The sequence below is a fragment of the Puntigrus tetrazona genome, chromosome 13 (genome assembly GCF_018831695.1).
Source record: "Puntigrus tetrazona isolate hp1 chromosome 13, ASM1883169v1, whole genome shotgun sequence".
Taxonomy (NCBI): Eukaryota; Metazoa; Chordata; class Actinopteri; order Cypriniformes; family Cyprinidae; genus Puntigrus; species Puntigrus tetrazona.
In genome coordinates, this window is record NC_056711.1 from 4,904,876 (window position 1) to 4,925,317 (window position 20,442).

A 20,442-nucleotide genomic window follows, 5' to 3' on the forward strand; every position below is an offset into this window, starting at 1 on the left:
TATTAAGTGCTGAGCTGTATTTATTTATTTATTAAAACTAAAGCGTCTGCCTTGAGCATAGTCTTTCACCTAAAGATAGGCCACACAGAAATATCTGCTTATATAAAGCTACTTTATATCACGTATATTTGCTTGATAAATAAACGTTACGAAAACGCTGATCCTCTGAATCTATAGCCAAAGACATATTTATACATATCTGCGTTAAACTAGCCTAATTAGTTTTAGGTTTTTTTTGTTTTTTTTTTTTTTTTTGTATTTAAAGTATTGTACAGCTATTTAAATGTTTAGATATAACATTTAGCCTAATCAATTCGCAGCCATGAAATGACTTTTTTTCTATTTTTTACTGCGAAGAACATGCTAACAGTTTCATCTGAAGAAGAAAGAAAAGAACATTTAAAGGTTCCACAATCGCAGAAGCAAATAAAGAACCTTTAGCCTATTTTTAGAACCTTGCGACGACAAAACGTTCTAATTACCGAGCGTGACGGAACAGAGCACGTGTGTTAGCGCGCGCCGCGATGATTCGCGTGAATATTCATGTTTCAGATCTTAAGGTTTTGAAGAAGCTGTACAAGTGAGCTCGAGATGATTGACCGAAGCTTTGATTTACTCTGCGTGTGTTTAGTGAGCGCGCGCGCGTGTGTGTGTGTGTGTGTGTGTGTGTGTGTGTGTGTGTGTGTGTGTGTGAGTGTGTGTGTGTGAGAGAGAGAGAGAGAGAGAGAGAGAGAGAGAGAGAGAGAGAGAGAGAGAGAGAGAGTCAAGGGGTGGGCATTCCTTTCTTCCGCGGACCTGTCGCACGAGATATTTAGCATAAAGTCAGTCCCCCTCTGCATGGGGATCAAGCCTTCACTCTCCGCTAAAAACTTATGACAGACAACACCGAGAGAGAGAGAGATAGAAAGGGGAAACCTTCTCTTTTTCGTTTGCTCATCCTAAGGAACTTTCTACATGACGGCTGCGTCGTTTCAGAAAAGCAGCTAACGCGCGTGAACGCAAAAAGTTGTGCATTTTTCGAGGATTACCTCCACTAGACCGGGATTCATGTGAGTAGACGCATGACAAAAAAAGAAATCACTGTGGTGCTGATGATACGCGCTCTGTACCGCGGGGACGGCGTCTCCCGAAGACAGACCTGTCGTGTTAGACCGAAAGGATCGCGGCACATGTATCGCTCGTGAAGGTCGGTTTTGAGCGGCGGCCGCGGAGAAACGCGTTTATCACCGGCCTGAAGTTGATGTGATGATGTCCCGCTGAACCGACCGTACAAACCTAGAAGAGCAGCGTGTCGCCTATAATATAGGGTTACAGCTTTACTTGAACTCTAAAATATTCTATATCTTATCTTTAGGGTTCGAATGCTTATAATGTTGCGATTATTTTACGGTTAAAATATTTAACGCAGGGCCTGTTTATTAGACTGGGTTATTTAAAATATGCATTAGATTATCAGAAGAATAGTTCGATTTGGTAACACTAACGAATTAAAAAAAACCGAGAAAAATCCTTGGGAGTTGCTGTTATATATATGCATATATATATATATATATATATATATATATATATATATATATATATATATATATATATATATATAGTCTTTTAACAAGGGTACAAATTTACAATGTTAAATTGCAATTATTAAAGCGTTAAACGCTGCCGTTAAAAGCTTTTTTTGTAAGGCAATTTGTGCTTTCAGTGAATTTTGTTGAACTGTCGGTGGTAAGTAAAACTTTCGTTTTAATATAAACAAAAACTGTCGTACGGTCGACTGCCGAATTACAAAAACAACAATAGTAAAATAAAACCCCCGCTAAAATATATCCGAATTTCTCTCTCCGCGTTGCTGTGTGTAGCCTGCCGCGGTTTTTCGGGTCGTCTGTTACAGGCTTAGGGAAAATATGTCTGAAATACACCCAAACCGATGGGTGGCAGGTGCTGCGAGGCCGTAAGAGACCGGAGAGAAACACGCTCCCTCCCGCGACGGCCGACGCCGGTTATTTCGCACGAAAACCCATTTTTAATATGCGCCCGCATCGTAATATCATAACAGCCTATTTGAAAACGGTTAGGATATTGCAACGAAGGAGCAGTGGCATGCAGCTAATATAAGTTTTGGGCTACAGAAAATAAAAAAATCATGCAAACGCACCTGTTTATATAAATTTACATGCGGCCGAACAGTCAAACAAGATGAACCAACATTTTTGCCAGAGTATCAAAAACCCGAGATCAAAAATGCATTTTTTTTTCCGCCTTAGTTGTTTTTATTAATTAGATCTGGGTATTTTGCTGATGACGACTGCTTGTTGAATATCTGTCTATTTATTTAAAAAAAAAAAATCAATTCTCAAAAGTCAACCGTAAAAGCTAAACATCTGCATCTAGACGTCTGTATCTAAAAGCTAAATATCTACGAGATACCCGTTACATTTTTGAAATTAAAAACGGTTTAGGTGCAGGGCCATACCCCACGCGGTCGTGCCTTTTACCCGCGAACACAGCGGGCCTACGACACACGCTTTTAATGCTCATCTAAAATTACTTTTTTTCGTTCACCCCAAAAAAAAAAAATCTCAATAATTGACGAGGGCGTGATGTTTTCACATTTCGGTAGGCCTACCAAAAAAAAAAAAAAAAAAACCGCGTCGAGCCGAACGCGCAAAGCGCGTGCGCGCGGCGTAATGGAACAAACCCGAGCGATCTTCCGTGGACGAGCATCTCCTCGTACACGGATACCCGGAGCCGTGCGTGCGGGAGAAGCCGCGCTTTGACACACACAGCCGAATGCAAATGGGTGTTAGGAGGGGAGAAATTAACATCTACAAACACTGGGTAGAAATTCCATCTGCCGCCCGCTCGAGTGGGCCCTTAATAAGTTCTCAGACAGCAAAGTGACACACATCTTAATCAACTCTTAATCCGAGGAATTAATTCTAAACGCGTTTATGAATAATTCCCGGGATAATGCGGCAGCCCGTGGAAATGTATGCTGTCTGCCTCCGTCGAACCAACAGATGGACCCGGCAATCTTCTGAAAAACGAGAGGATTTTACCTCCATTATCTCTTCTCTTATTAGATATATATATATTTTAATGAGATCGACGTCGCGTGTATAAACCGCCCCTCTCTGACACGCGCTCTCATCTCAGAATCAGCCTGAATTAGGCTAGCTTTCTCCACACGGCATCCAATGAGACCAAGTTTGAGCCCAACTTTAGTTTACAGAGGATTTAGTAAATAACATTTCAAAAAGACAGCATACAAATTATTATTAAATACTGAATTATTACTATTATTATTATTATTATTATTATTGCAGACCATAGCAATTTAAAATCAAGCCAGTTCTATACATAACCGTGAGATGAACCCGAGGTCAGGAAAAAAACGGGTCACTTTCCCTTTTGGTCCCTCCATTTTTTACATTTAAGAAATCTATCAGTGCATCTGTGGCATTTGCATGGAGTCTTTGATCGCCGGCCTTGTTGGCCCGCAATCCTTGGAGGACCCTTGATAGAGTTTGAAATGTAATAATGTCACAAGTCCCGGCCGGGGTGGGGGGTGCTGAGGGGTGTACTGACACCTTGCTTGGGATGAAATAACCAGCTTACGTCACCTATAGCTCGGGCCAAAAGATACAGCATCCCAGCAGCCTGCCTGACAGATAACCATTTATCAAAGTCACTCTGGGCATGTGTTGAAGTATATCTATAGTTCTGATTGTAATCCGGCATTCTCCCGGTAGACACCCCACGGGCCAGCCGCACTTACAGGCAAGTTGCATCAATTGTTTATTAGGTTTAAAAGAAATGTATCTTATTTTACTATTGCTTTTTTTTTTTTAAATTACGTTTTTAATAATAACAGCGAGGTGCATGGAGCAATAAAGTGCAGGGCTAGGATAATGTTTGCAGAGCGTAGAAAGAAAAAAACAAGCATATTTTTTGTGATGAGTATTAATTCTTAAAGCATTGATAACGAATGGATTGTTTTAGCTGGCCGCGTCACGTAAAGCGAAATCAAATGGCGTGCCGTCCTGTGCACTGAAACAAATCATTATAATTTAACAGGACACCCTGCTTTGGTAAAGCACATATTTGTTATCCAAATGTTTTCTTTTAAGTATTGGTTATATTGAGTATCCAGGCCTGAGTGTTTCCAGCACATCGCTCAACAGTCTGGTGTGCAGGGAACACTTTTTCTTCCATTTAAATGATTATATATGCACGTTTTTGACTTTATTTTGACTGCAACATGTGCTAAACCTTTGTGCGTCCACCGTGATGCAATTATGTTTATGAGCCAGTAAAATATCCTGGGAAATGTGATGTGGCGCTATGGTGAACGCTGGTTTTAAGTGCAGAAAGTTATGAAAATCAGTGATAGGACATGTTGGCCTGTTGGTCTATTTATCATTACTGATCACCTCTACATCCTCAGGGTCCCTCACCTCATGAATACTGATTCACCGTGGCACTTGTGTGTTATCGAAATCTGCTTTCTTCCATTTTTAGTAGGTTTTACTGGTTTTCACCTGTACTTAAAACTCTTTGAAAGAGATAAAGAAGTGAAGAGCTTCTGGAATTCCATTTGGAATACTATATATGCATTTTTTACTTAACTTTTCAATAATATTCCACTGACTGATAAAAGTATGGCCTGGACAGCTAACGTTTTGAAGAGCTGATTTTTGCGTGGCACCCAGACTTTATTTAGCGCGTCGTTACGGGAGCTGTCAGGTCTTAAGGTGCTGAACTAAGGTCAAAACTTTCTCCAATACCCGCCATCATTCAACCCCCCTCAAGCAGGGACGAGGAGGAAACCCTGCCAGCCGTTGCATAGAGCTAACAACAAACAAATTGCATGCTGAAAGTTATTAAACGTATTTAGTATTATCTAAATGTCACTTAAACGCGGGCGCGCACGCAAAACATCTTACGTTAATAAAAGAACAGTGGGCGACGAAAAAGCCCGCTCGTTTGCTAAAAATAGGCCTTAACAGACTAAATAATAAAAAGAATCAACTTACTACAGAAATACAAAAATAGCTTACATGTGAATAAATAAGAGTGGTCTGTATTATTGTTCTCATCAAATTTAAAGGCGCACGTGAAGTGGAAACCCAGGCCTATCACGGTGCACGCGCGCAGTCTGGATTATCATCTTTTTTTAACTATTGTTTTTATTCTCTCGTTTAGAGTTGAACGGGGGTGTTTATTTTCCTTCGATTTCCGCAAAAGCACACGGAACCGACCGATCCGTCCTTTCACTTGCAAGGGTTTTAGGCGCTTTTCGGACAACTATAGGCTGAGGGGAAACGCATGGCGCTTCTCTTTCGCTTTAATCGAAATAGAAGAAAACGCCCGTGTAGGGTACTTTTTAGTTCACGACAGCTGTGGGAAAGCAAGAGAATTCGTAATGGACGTTCATTTGAGTATCTTCATTTCTGGAGGTCAAAAGCGCGAGTGAAAAAAAAAACACTAAAAGCTGTTATTTTAATCTGAATGTTTATTTCATAAAATCAGTCCAGCCTATAATCATCGACAGCGAATAAAAACACGAAAGGCGCACAATTTCGGTCGCATCACAGACCGGTGGTGTTTCTGAATCTCTGGGGCGTAGCGTAAATAAACAAGCTGTTATTCCAGGCTCTGTTACGAGGCTGTTATTTAAGGCTTCACGTGATCGTGAAGGATGATCGCTGAAGTCCAGATCGTCTTCGGACAGTTGTAAACGCACGAAACCATCCTGACGTTCTGGTGATTTGCAACACAAAGCGACGCGCTGACCTTCATTACTACATCTCATTTGATATGATGAAACATGCAAATAGTTCTTATCGCGCAGTCGGTTTATTGTTGCCTGTCTAGCTGTTCTGGTTCATTCTGCACGTGCGTTCGTTTATTAATAAGGTTTCGTTCGTCTTAGGCTTATATTGGTGTGTTTTCGTATCGCTCGTGCGATTCTTGCGCGGGGAAATCTGACGAAAAATACAAATATGCAAAATTATTATTATTAATATTATCAATAGGCCAAATGGTAACAACGACAATAACAGTAATCAAAAACGTTGCGAAAATCGTTTTTTATTATTACAACCTTATAGGCTACATCATTCGTTATACCGCTCAATTTAACATCTTCATTTCTATTCTATTAAGCGGTTTCTCGGAGTTTCCAGTGAATCTTCCTCACAAGAAATAAACCCAAGGTCGTGGAAACACCGTAATGAATTTACGAATCTCCTTGGATTTCTTCGTTATCATTATCAAAATAGCAAATAGCTTTTTTTGTGTTCCATCTAGGCCTGTTTTATTTATTATTATTATTGTTATTATTATTATATGCTAAGCGCCTTTGATCGATCGTTAAATATCACGTGCACATGTTAAGGAATTGTGATGAACAAGGAAAAAACGTGTGGATAAAAGTCTTTTATTTAGGCCTACGGTGATCAGAAAAGGATGTCTGTTTCATAGGCCGAGCTTGTGTGTCCCCACTGATGTCAATGTGTGCTGTCCACAGAGCCTGGCGGTCGAGGTGATGGATTTTAACCTTCTGGCGGACAGTGAGGCCCGAAGCCCGGCACTGTCTCTCTCGGACTCCGGGACTCCTCAGCACGACCCGGGATGCAAAGGCCAAGACAACAGCGGTCAGTGCGCGTTTAATCCACGCACGCACGCTTTGATAAACTTTTGCTAAACTGTAAATGACCTTCGGTGGAATTAAAAAGCGTGTCACATCCTAAGCTAAACAGCATTTGCATTCGCTTTAGATACAAGCGCGCGACCTAAGCGCGCGGCCGATCCGTCCCGAGCACGTCGTGTTCCTCGCTGCTTAATTCGCGCTCGACTTGAATTGGGCTAGTAATAACAGCACCGCATCTTTGGTTGCAGCTTTGAATAATCTTGGGTCATTTGAATCCGGGCCTACCTTTTACAGATGCCGGACGGTCTTTCTGTGCGCGCCGCGCGCCGACGACGGTCGCCATTTGAAGGAGAAGTCACGTGCCGAAGGAACGGCGCATAAATTATTCATTTGTGCGCCTCAAATTTGGTATCCAAATGATCCAGTCAGTAGGCCTGCGCGAATAAACCTAAACACCTGTGAAAAGAGCAGAGGTCCGAAGGAGATACGCGCTTCGCCGAGACGCTGCATGACAGAAGATTATGTAATCCTAAACAAACTAGGAAAAAAACCAAAAACAAAAAATAAATCGACTTGAATTACTGTTAATAGGCTTACGGGCAAGCTGTGCGTAAACTAACGCGTTACAGGTTTAACGCGCAAGAAACGAGGCTGACTGTTAAACTGTTAAGAAGTAGTGCCAGTGCAGTTTTATGTCATGTTAAACCCATACAAGGTTTGATCGCAATTTAGCCTGAGTCAGTAGAAAATAGCTATAAGTCTAATAGGTTGATTTAAATGCGGCCTGTCCGGGAGATTTTGTGGCTTTGTAACGTTTACGTTTCAAGATAGATAACGAACGGTCGGGCTTAAATGAGTCGTTAAATGAGGCCTATCGTGCATTTTCACCTTTTATTTATAGCCTACTTTATTATGGGTTTATTTAGACCGTTTACTCTTTCAGAAGCCTTGCCACGTTTCTAAAAAGCGCGTGCTTTGTGTTAAATCTCATCGTAGCCACCGTTGCACTGCATTTAATAATAACCTACGAAAACGTGTTATTATTGCGCCTATTATTAGCCTACTGTTATTTGACGCATTTTTTATTTTTAAACATGATTTTTTATCATTTAAACATTTTAGGGATAAAATAAAATCTAAACAACAGGCCTATTGGTGATGTTTTTTCAAATTAATTTAATAATTTAACGAACCGGGTTTTTTTTTTTGCTAGTGGACAATTACGTTCAACGGCTTCTGTTTTTATTAACGAAATATTTCCGCGACATGTTCATATTAAACAAACCGAACCACAGCTGAACAACAAATCAATTCGTTGTCATTTAACGCAGCAAAGCGACTAAAGACACGAACTCGTCTCGTTCATTACGCGCGTCCTATTTAATAGAAACTCGCAATTCTGCTGATTTCCCATCAGCTTCTCCTTTCATCCAGTCGTCACGTTGCAATGAATTCATTTGATTCAACTCTTTTTCGGTTTAACTTAAACTATATGATTCTTGTAACTTTTAAGATACATTTTTTATTTTATTTTTGCGCCTTAATAGATGATGTTGTAAGAGTTAAAGGGTGTCCACTGACAGATGGCAGCATGATGTCTTGTTGGTTTTCCTAGAGGCCCTGCGGAGTCCTGGAAAGCTTGCTGATTAGTTCGAACTGCTCCTAGAGAGTTAAGCTCTTGCCAAACAGCCCCAAACCTGCCCTGTCACTAATGGCTGATCCCAGGATTATGTGGCCGGCTAATTTAGCCCTTTCTGTGGGGTCTTGAATTTGCAATTTGCGGAACTCTACACCACAGTGGGACGATTTTCATCAGGCGTACAAAAAAACACTGTGCTGTTTTCAAGCCAAACAGAAACCAAGTGTTTTTTTGGATTTATCGCACACTATTGTATTTTGTGATAACAAAATCTTGTTATCTTGTCAATGTACACAGTTTTTTTGCAATTTCAGTGAACCGTTCTTTATTTTGTTGATCAGTTTGTATAACATTTTACAACCTAAAGCACCCTTTTCACCTTATAGAGCCCTTCGTACAATGTTAAAGGCTCTTCAAGGAATCACAGAGCGCATCTGTTTAATTAAAGCACTTTCCTGTGACCCACACAGACACGGAGAAGTCCCATCAGAACCACACAGACGAGTCGAACCCAGAGGACGGCTCTTTAAAGAAAAAACAGCGCCGGCAAAGGACACACTTTACCAGCCAGCAGCTCCAGGAACTTGAAGCCACCTTTCAGAGAAACCGTTATCCTGACATGAGCACGAGAGAGGAGATCGCTGTGTGGACCAACCTCACAGAAGCAAGAGTACGGGTACGTGTCCCTGCCAAGCTAAACCGCGGCATAGCTACGGCACATTGCGTTTCAGAGAAATTAGCAGATGTTACGATCAAAACCGCGCCGAGCTGACACGCCAGCTGACAAAGATAAGAAGTTATGTTTGCTATGCTGTCACTACGGCGCATTTGGATACTGCGTGTAATGAGAGGGCGTCCTTTTGAACCACGGGACATAAATTATAGGCCCGGGCTATTCCAGGATTTTCAGGAACACTTAAACACAAGACATCGGCTTCGGTATTGGCTGTGGCAGTTTTTGTTTTTTTCAGTATTTTCCCGAATACTGCTAAATCGAGATTTGCGATGCAAACGACAGTTTGCTCGGAAAAGCCTAGAATGGTTTTGTGACCTTCTGCTCCAACAAAAAGCAGAGGTTCGATGGGCGAAGCACACAAAGAGAGCAGGTGGGCTCCCGTTCTGATGGATGACAATACAATCGCTACCTCCTTGGCTGGCGCGCATCTAATGGATCAAATTCATGCTGGCCAGAGGAAAGGTCACATAGCACACAGTCTTGGTTGTTATTTTGAAAGAACAACAGAGGTAGAGCTACCCCTTTCCTAATGTCTATCAGTGGCCTCCTGAACCGTGCATGTATTTCAGTAATCCCAGCTGGAACCTTATGCCACATATTCCGCATGCTTCTGCTGTCATATTGATTTACGCAATTGATAGAGTATGTGCTCCTAATAAACTCACAAACCCTAAATCACGGCCCTGACCCGATGCCAGCTTGACCCAGGATACTTAAAAACCCCCACAATGGACCACACATGACTGCGAAGGGGTCTTCTCCAACCGATGCTGGTTTTTTGCATTCATCATATCATTATTGAGATTTAAAGCCAGCAGAACTTCGGAGATGGCGGACGAAGCTGTAGATAAACCATTTGAGAAACTTTCATCGAACAGAACCATTTTTTAGCGCGAAGAGTAATCTAATGTCGACTATAAAGCGGCTTTGTGTAGCCTCACGGAGCCATATGTTTCAATAAAGAAACTTTATAGCTTTAGATGTACAAATTCCAGCCATTTATTATATCACGAAATACCTGTATGCCAAAAATATAAAGAATGAACACACCGACCACCGAACTATATTTGACATTGAGTTATTTTGGAAGGCTTTAAACACCATTGCCGAAGTGTCAGTGGAACATTCACCGAGGAGGGTATTCCCTCTCTCCCAATATAAACTGGTATCATTTACAGTACACTGGATAAAAGATGTCGTTAAATATTCCCAGAAAACAGGCTGAATCACAAGTATAATTACAAGCACAAGCATGGCAATATTTTGTTCGTATGTGACCACAGTCGTACCATCCATGATTGTTTATGCCTTCATCGTGTTTCTGTAGATATTAAAAAAATGTCACGAGTTAGCTATAGAGTTATGAGGAAGGCATTTTTTGTGCCGCTGTCATATAATAAGATGTTTCTTTTAAAAGCAAACCATTTACATAAAGGATGGTATTTACACCGCTAAAACCCGGTAATTAAAAGAAGTTCTTAATTTCTCATTTTTCTCCCCAGCTCGCGTTTCTTTACTAATTACAGTCTGTGAACCCGTGCAAAGGGAAGAGATGGAAGAGGATTTCTCAGAGAGCTAAATGAAACACATTCATTTAAATTTTCACATTAAAACTTTAATCCGCCCGATATCCCCTAAAAATAGGATATAAAATTGACTAAATGTGAGGGAAGCTCTTTAATGACATTTCTCGCTGGGGAAACTCATAATAAGCGAATAAATTAGTTTAATAAACGAAGCGCTTAAATTCTTCCTGGCGGAACTTTTCTTGTTCGAATCGGAATAGTAAAGTTCTGTCTTTTATGCTTGATATTGAAAGAACGCGTTTAAATGTATTGATCTGCACGCGTTCCATTGAAAGTGCATCCTTCGCGGGCCCCGTTCTGAACTGTCTCCTCGTTGTCTTTCCAACAGGTGTGGTTTAAAAACCGCCGTGCCAAATGGAGGAAGCGAGAGAGGAACCAGCAAGCCGAGCTGTGCAAGAACGGCTTCGGCGCCCAGTTCAACGGACTCATGCAGCCCTACGACGACATGTACTCTGGTTATTCCTACAACAACTGGGCCACCAAGAGCCTGGCCAGCAGCCCCCTGTCGGCCAAGAGCTTTCCTTTCTTTAACTCCATGAATGTAAGCCCGCTGTCGTCCCAGCCAATGTTCTCCCCACCCAGCTCCATCCCTTCCATGAACATGGCCTCCTCCATGGTGCCCTCGGCGGTGGCAGGGGTGCCGGGCTCAGGCCTCAATAACCTGGGGAACCTGAACAACCTGAACAGCCCCACCCTCAACTCTGCGGCGGTGTCGGCTGCGGCCTGCCCTTATGCCACCACGGCCAGTCCGTACATGTACAGAGACACCTGTAACTCCAGTCTGGCCAGCCTCCGGCTCAAGGCCAAACAGCACGCCAACTTCGCTTACCCGGCCGTGCAGAACCCTGTGTCCAACCTAAGCCCCTGCCAGTACGCTGTGGACCGGCCGGTATGAAGCCCTAACGTCTAGCACTCCGTAAAAAAAAGAAAAACACGACACGAATTTCAAACTCTTGTCTAGCCAACCCCTCATTTGAACTTTTTATGGTTTCTGAAAGGACAGAATAGGAATAAGCTTCACGAGGAAAGGAGCCTCACAATGGACCAGGACTCACGCGATAACAATGTCGAGACTTTGTCGCTGAACCGACCAACTGTTTAAAAAGCTTTTGTCCACTGCATGATTAGAGAGAAGTACTAAAGAGGACCTAAACACTTCCACTGCGCTCACGGGAAGCCAAACGAATACTGTTTTCATCATCGGTACGGGAGAGAGGATGTACATAACGGACTCTGTATTGTATGTGATAAAAACGGAAAAAAAAAAATATCTCGGACATGTAGTATTTTAATGATGAGAGGAGCATGTTCCTCGCGAACGGATGTACCTCCTTGAGGAATTTTAATCTTTGTTGTGAATTCCATTCACTTAAGGTCAGAGGTCAAGGGTCAAAGGTTGTTGTAAGATGACGAGGCGAAACCTAGCGGCGAGTAGTTTCAGATGAAAAGAAAAATAAGTATGGAGGAAGAAGAAAAGCTCTGAAAATTAGGACTTTTTTTTTTTTAAGAATTAACTAAAAAGCCATTGAGTAAATAGATTTGTGTGGTGTTCTAAAAAAAGGGAGTCTATGACTGTAATATAATGTATGTAAGAGTGCAGTTGTTATAAAACAAGCTTTTTCTGGTGTAGCCTGCTTTGTCTCATTAAACTTAAAATAAATGATTATTTGTTTTTATGAATAACCCGTGCTTTGAAGGCGAACAGCACTCACTACACCGGTGTGGTTGAAAACGCGCCGTCCTTGTGACATGGCAACGCAGCCTCAGATCCATGGCAACTTTAAACCACAGAAATGACAGCGCAGGAGGCAGAGAGATATAGATGTTCTCGCCGGCCTGTCACTGATCTGTTTGACCTACAGTCTTGGAGGGGCTTCCATCAAGTGCCACTCACTTTTCTGTAACGGGGGGGGGGATTCTTGGTGCCGTGCCTCGTACTTCCGAGGGAATGCTGCCAAGATTACGTAAGTGTATGAGAGGCATCCCTCCGGAGAGACGCAACCGGTTTACAGCTATTCCAACCTTATATCTCCCATTGCACCTCACCCAAGACAACAAACAAACAAACAAGGACTTACCCATTTTGCATTGCATTACAGAAAATTCGATATAATTGAACTATTTAACTGCAAAAAAATAAATAAATAAAAATACTTTGTGCTTCTTGTACACAATTAATGAAAATAATATAATTATAAATACACACACATACATAGATAAATATTATCCTTCATCGAAAACCATATTCACCGGTTTTGCAACAACAAAAAAAATTAACATGCAGCATATGATATTCGAAAACAAAACATTTCTTTTGGGACAAAATTAGACAAAACTACTGCAATTTTCTACATATTAAAATGCTTATTCTATATATGAAGAGTTTATTTGCAAAAACAGATGACTCATTTTTAAAAATCATGCTTTTTAGTATGCAATCATGTTTTTAATGTGTTTTATTGTGCTAACTGTATTTAATTTTTCTAAAACCTGTTTTTATCTATTTTTGCAAATGAACTCTTCATCTTGTTACAATATTATATTAACAACATAGTGAAAATATATAATAAACAAATCAATGCATTTATTTATTATTAGTATTCACTTTTGTGTGTAAATGTCAAAACACACACACACACACACACACACACACACACACACACACTGGGGAAAATATTAATACATGTATTTTATTTATAAATAAATAATTACACATGTTAAAACACTACTTACTACCAATAATAACAACAAATATGTTTTCCTTCTATGTCATATTCTCCTTCACATGCAACATATGAAACACAAGAAAAAAAAATTAGACATTACACAAAATAGAAGTGCGTTTCTATCGTAACCAAACAGCTCGATTGCATATCTAATGAAACGTTTTCCTTTAAAACACACATTCATTCATAGGATGGCACTAACACACGCACACACAGGACAAAATCTTTTATTTGACAGATAGTAATTCTATTCTACCGCCAGATGCATTTTTTTTCCGTGTATAATGTAACGTGCAAGTAAAACCAGTTTGGATAGATGCAAATATGACGTTTAGTGTAAAAAGGCATACATACAATGCTACAAAAATTAAACAATGGTGTGACAACAACATATAATTACAGCTTTCCGGCATGACGGATCAGCATTTGAAACGAGTTTTGGGTGAGGCGTCCTTTAAAAACGAAGTAAAAGAAGTTGAGTCTGTGCATTTGAGCACTACTACCGAGCTCTACTACAAATCAATATCCCACTGCAGGGCAAACATCCCCAGCTCCCCAATATTTACCTCTCAAAACACATATTAACCGATAAGAAAACACATTTACGGTATACGCGACCTGCTAAAACCCTATATCCCGAGAACCCACCTTCAAACGTAGCTAGCTTTATCTTAACAACTGCTTTTATTTATTTGCTTTTGACATTTTAAACCAGTTTGAATAAAGCAGGCCTGCTTGCGTGGCCTAACGGAAATCGCGCGAGACATTTATTTAGCACAGCCAGCGAAACCTATCGGTACGGACTCCATTTTAAACCATTTAAATCGGGCCCTGCGCCCCCAAACAATGACTCGAAGAGTGTTGAAGCATGTGGCCTCCGTTCAAGCGAGACACCATGCAAAAGAGCCGGGACGCCTCAGTTGCCTTGAAGTGAACGTAAGGCTTTCAGAGACAAAGAAAGAAAGATTTGGATACTCAAAGGCATTGTGATAATCTGCATTAGTCTCTTAAGACTCATTGACAGACACAATCACAACACGAAACCACTGCGCATCGTAGAGTTCGGCGCTTCAATTCGAATCGAGTTCATTTCTTTTTTAAAATGGAGTTGAGATTTGCACACAAGTGCCGTTAATTTGCATCCAATAAAACATAACAAAAATAAAACCACCACAGAGTATTATAAAGCTTGTTGCACGAAGGCTGACTCCTTTTGAAATAATGAAAGCTTATTATTAATACTTACATAAGGCAGTCAAAAAAAAAAGTATGGGATTTAATATAAAGAACTGCTCCTCAATTGGATAATTGCATATATTGTTGGAGGTCGGTGGTTTAATTAGGTTTTGATAATTTTTTCAGTCCACAGCACAGCGAATTCATGTCATGGGGCACTAAGACGAAATTAAAAACGGAAAATTGGATAAACGTAATTGAAGCCTGAACAGGTTCCCTTTGTCATAATAATTAGTATTGAAAATAAAAACAGACAGACAGATAGGCTGAAGAAATGTCATGTCTTTTTATACTATGTTCCAAATGAGGATTAAAGAAATTAAAGTCTGCCTGGCTCCCTCTCCAGACTTATTAACAAGACAAATTGATCAAAGACAGATGGAGCCTCTCTTGTCTCAATAATACTTGTTTCATGACCTGTTTGCACGACTTGGCAAATGATAAGTATATTTAATGAACGTTTGAAATCTGCCTGTTATTGTGAAAGTTCATCAATAAAATTTGACTTTGGAAATGAGAAAAACAGTCTAGCTCTGCTTAACAAGATCTTTCTAAAATTATCCGGTGTACACTAATCGCATTTCTTTTGTGTAGTAAAATGAAACTATATATATATATATTTCTAAGTATTTTTATTAAGAACAGCAATGGTTAAAGATCTTAAAATGTACTTCGAATCTTAAGAGTACTTTGAGAAAAATTTACTTGAAGATAGTAGTCTCATATTAATGAAATAAAAGGCTACTTAAGTGTGCTTAAAGACAGGCCTTTAGATTTTTGTTTCTTTCACTTTTTAAAAAAGCGCATGCAACAATGTCAAATTAAAAGTTTTACTTTAAATTCAATTTGAAATCTTCGTGTTTTGTTGTTGTTGTTTTTAAGAAGTGCACTTATTTTTGGCGCGTTGACTAACATAAATCACATGTGAAGTACTTGACACGTGGTCTTGAATATAACATTAAAAATGGACTTCGGCGTATATATGACACGCACGCGTTTGACGTGCATATAATACGCAGTTTTCGCGCGCACGTGACACAAAATACGTCGACGTGCATATAAGGCGCAGCTTTCGCGCGCATGCGATACGCGTCTACCCCATAGACATAATCCTATGCCCGTCGAGTAGCATAAACACCCCAAAGTCCATTTTCGCGTATGGACACCACGTGTTTTAGTTTTTATTTGGCTCGCTATTTATACGCGCAGTCATCAGATCGGGTATCACTATAGGAGGGCCGGAACTGACAGGAAGCGATGACTGAATATGTATTTTATAAATGTAGGAAACTACATTTCAACTTCATCATAACAAACACGTTACAAGTGATTGTCAGTACATTCAGAAATACGTTTTTAACCGCATTTCGAAGACAAGAGCGGCAATTGTGAAAATGTAAAAAATGCAAAGATGTATTAAATACCACTTAAGTGGCTTTAAAAAAAAAAAAAAGTTCAAATAAGTTTTATATTTTTATGCGGTTTTGCAGAGAAGCGTCCTGACAACATTAACGTCCAGTTTGCACTTAAGCGCATTCTTTTTTTAAAAAAAGTATACTATTTCCTTAAGTTCTGTTTCCACGGGAGAAAGCAAGTCCCACGGCTTTGAAATGCCACGAGGGTGAGTAAAAGACGACAGAATTCACTTTAACCCCAGCCGTTCTCTCAAACGCTCGTGTATTGTATTGTATTGTATTGTATTGTATTGTATCGCAGATGCGCACTGACGCTCAAACCGCACAAAGACAGCACAAGTGACACCTGGAGCCTCAGTTCGCTCACGGCCCGAATTCTTTCACTCCACAGCTCTTCCGAAACATTTTATCTCCCCCCCTCTAATCTGCCATTACACAATTAGTCGCTTTGCGGCCCATCAGGACTGATCTTGGTGAACGGTTCGAGCAGCCCCGCGCACCGATGCCCCGAGGCAGGTGGAAAAGCCACAGAGCACACAGCGCCTCGCACCCTTGGGAGGATACAGTCACCACAGGTTTCGCTCTCCCTCCTGTCCCGTCTCAACAGGGAGCAGTACCCACGTTTCCGTGACATCAGCAAAAAAAAAAAAAAACATTTCGCAAAACTTAAGCACGCAAACAAAAGGACTAAAAAGGTGTCAGCGTTTCATCTCGCGCGGATTACACGAGCGCGACTACCGTCTGGGTTACTTTTCCAATCCCTCTTCCTCTAGATAAGGAGCCTTTCTGCCCCCGGAGAGGGCCAAACCCCCCGACTGTAATACATTAGCAGGATTAAAATTCCACAGGTAAATCCCGAAGAAACCGCCAGGTATCTCGCACTCATCCCTTTAGCACGAAAACCAAGCGCGCTTCAATGTATCGGACGTGCACGTGCACTACAAAGAACAAAAAAAAAAAAAAAAAAAGTGAAAAAGAGCACTTAAGTGTGCGTGGGTTTCATGTGCGCTTTCTTGACCGATTCCTATCGGCTGTTTGCTCGCGACTTTATTCTGAATATAATATTTCGTGTTCAGCAACAGAAAGAAATGCATACGAACACGGAATAACTCGAGGGAGAGAAACCTATGACAGGGTTTGCTTTTTCTTTAAGTGCCTGAAAAACAGACATTGTGAAACGTTTTTATAATCGTTTGACGTGCTTTGAATAAGTGCACTTAGCTTGAAGTGTTGACTAGAAAGCACATTCACAATGCATTTAACTTGAATACATCTCAAGCGCACTAACTAATATCTCATCTTTATCTCAATTATGAATATGTAAAAAATGAAAGTATATTTTACTTCACCACAAATGCTTGTCAGTAAATATTTTAAAGACAACATAATTCTGAAATTATGGTAACACTTCATTAGTGTTAATCCGTGTGTCGATTATTAACATATTTTATTAGTACTTATAAAGCAAATATTCTGCATTTTTATACTCTACATAAAATGCCGTAACAACCACCTTACTAACTATTAATAAGCAGCAAATATAAGGCAAAATTCTAGTTAATAGTAGGTTTGTTAATAGTAAGAATTGGACATTAAAATAAAGTGGGAATGAAATCACATTTAAAGATGTACTTCAGATCAGCTAACTGCATTTAACATAAATGGAGTCTATAATACATTTACCATTAATTACAAATAAGGTTCATTTAAGTGTCCCAAAACATTACAGTCATCACAAAGTGTTTTATTTTAAAAAAAAAGAGCACTTATTTTGAAAAGTATGCTAAAGTGCGCTTCTTTTCCAGAAGGGCCTGCTTCATCTTGCACATCTTTTTTTTTCTTTTCTTCTGCAATTATCCAATTAAAAAGCAACATTACGAGTCGCGCGGAACAACACAACGATAGGTGAAGGCCTAAACGCACGTCTCCCTAGCTATTAAAATACACCAGCGTCAAAACCTATTGTGCTTCATCCGGCACTCCGCCGCAGTCCTGCCGGAGCTGTTAGCCTCGCCCATCAGGCCCACAATGCACCAGACACCTTTCAGAAAGCAGTACCTGCACAGGCATCTCGCAAAGACAAAAATACCTTGAGGGCATTTTCAGATAGGATTATCTTGGGCTTGAGAACCAATTACTAGAAAGCCATTTAGGCACCTCATCCAGCAGAAATTACAGCCTACGCCTCAATTGGTTTACTTTTGTTTAATATTGCTGGTTTGTTAATAATTAGCTTTATTTGCGTGTACACCTTTATTATAACATTCTTACAATAACAAAGGCATAATTAAGCCATCCATTTTCATCCCTTTGGCCTACATGATTTAAGCCTTTTGGCGTCTAAAACGAATGAGTCCCGTGTGTAAGAATTACAACTTTCTATAAACTATGCGTAATGAAGCATAATTTGTTTGTGAGTCACAAGCATCTGCTTGATTTCTGTTGCTGTGTTTATTTATTTAATTAGTTATTCTAAAATAATACCCATGAAGTACAGAGACGGAAAGAGAGCGTGTGTGCGTGATGCGCTCTGCTGCCATCTATTGGTAATGAAGTTTAACTGTCAACCAGAACTAATGAAGATTAATATATGAAGATTATCATTCTTATAGTCTGTCATAGAATAAAGCATGCTGCAACCACACTGCTGTCTACGTCCAACCATGCAGTTTTTCCACAAACCAAGGACAATATAAAAATACATTAGGGTCTTTTTTCACTATGCAGAACATCCATATACTACAAAAGTTTTGGAAAAATTGTTTCTATATCAGTATTATAATATATGTGTATGTTATGTGTATATTTGTTTTGCATATATGAATACACACACATACAGTATGTATTTTGGAATGCATTTACATGCATATATTTCTATAATTTATGTTATAAATAAATTTATTATATAAACATAGCATATTTTCTGAAATATATATATATATATATGTGTCTTTATATATATATATATATATATACACGTATATATGTGTTTATTATATATATATATATATATATATATATATATATATATATATATATATATATACATGCATTATGTAAACTAACACTTTTATTTTGAATGCGATTAATTGCAATTTATCATTTGACAGCACTATTCTAAAATAGGCCTCTTGCATCATTGTGAAATATTATTTATTATATATTTATTCTTTTTAAATAACTGATTTTTTTTTTCATTTAACTATAGCATTTCAATTAATGTTACACTTCAACCTCATCTAAAAATGTGTATTTTGGTCAAAGTCGCGTCAAAAAAAATGTCCCATGTTATTAAAGCATATTTTAAAGTAGATAAAAGTCTGAATGCACCGTTTCAAGAATCATAAAAGCTACTGAAACTATACCTTTAACCGTATTTCAAAGACAAGACAACGCTAAAATTGCTTTTAATATTACTATGACACCTTTCTTTTAAACAACACGACTTAAAGTATATACTTTCCATCATAAATGCTCTTACAAATATGCAAAAATGCACTGCTTTTGTTCAGGCGAAGCTTTTATTGCATCAGCTTCAAAGGCGGCGGCTGGTTTGTTGAAGAGACGTTCTCGTTCTCTAACAAACAACTTATGGTTCCTGCGATCTTAGACGAAACAGCTTATCCGTGCGTTCAATTACAAGCCAACCCGATTTCTAATCCACGGATATATTGACAAAGGCGGCGAGAACCGGCCTGTTGACTCGTGTAAGGACTTATTAATGGCTGGTGTAGGACAGGCTGGACAGGGTGAAGTGTTTTCAAATCCTTTAATTTAAATGCACTCGCCTGACATCCAGCTCATGCTGACAGCTGAAGATGTGAACTACATACAGTATGCGTGGACTGGAAAGCAGTGGGCGGAAACCCTACCCCCGGACAGCCAATAACACGAGAGCGCTTGAAACTCACACCATCTCGATATATAAAACAAGCCGAAACAAGACGTGCTCACAATTACCCAAAAATGTATGGCCGCACGTTGAATGATTAAAACACATCTCCTAATGTTTTGCCAGCCTTTGGATAATAATATAGTCCCTCGAAGCGTTTTAGAGACTCCATTCACATCAAAGCATCTGTCATCAGGGTGAAAATTCACCCAGACGGCAAACAGAGCATCTCACGAGGTCACAGCCGACGCTCGGTGGCTTCACACGCAGCTTACACTGGATTAAATAAAGACATATTCTGTTCGGTTCGATCCTATTCCTCGTTCACACGCTCTTTATCAAACACAATTTTTGGAATAATAAGAATAATAAAAACATCTAGTAAATGATAAAAATAGTAAAAAAATAAATCGATCAAAATAAAATCTAAATAAGTCACTGTTAAAAGAAATATATGAGCAAATGATTGTAGTCTATAACTCTGCTCACTGTGCTTCATTCCATCAACAACATTTTACAAAGTGCTTGAGAAACCTAAATAAAAAATAAATTGTAAC

General features: G+C 39.6%; 1 protein-coding gene across 1 annotated transcript; it reads left to right on the forward strand.

Moving 5' to 3' along the window:
- Positions 1 to 690: 690 nt before the first annotated feature.
- Positions 691 to 12,280, forward strand: pitx3 (paired-like homeodomain 3). The gene is made up of 4 exons (XM_043254673.1): positions 691 to 1,049; positions 6,533 to 6,659; positions 8,765 to 8,970; positions 10,945 to 12,280. The coding sequence occupies exons 2-4, from the start codon at positions 6,551 to 6,553 to the stop codon at positions 11,509 to 11,511; spliced, it is 882 nt and encodes a 293-aa protein (XP_043110608.1). The 5' UTR covers positions 691 to 1,049; positions 6,533 to 6,550; the 3' UTR covers positions 11,512 to 12,280.
- The last annotated feature ends 8,162 nt before the right edge of the window (positions 12,281 to 20,442 follow it).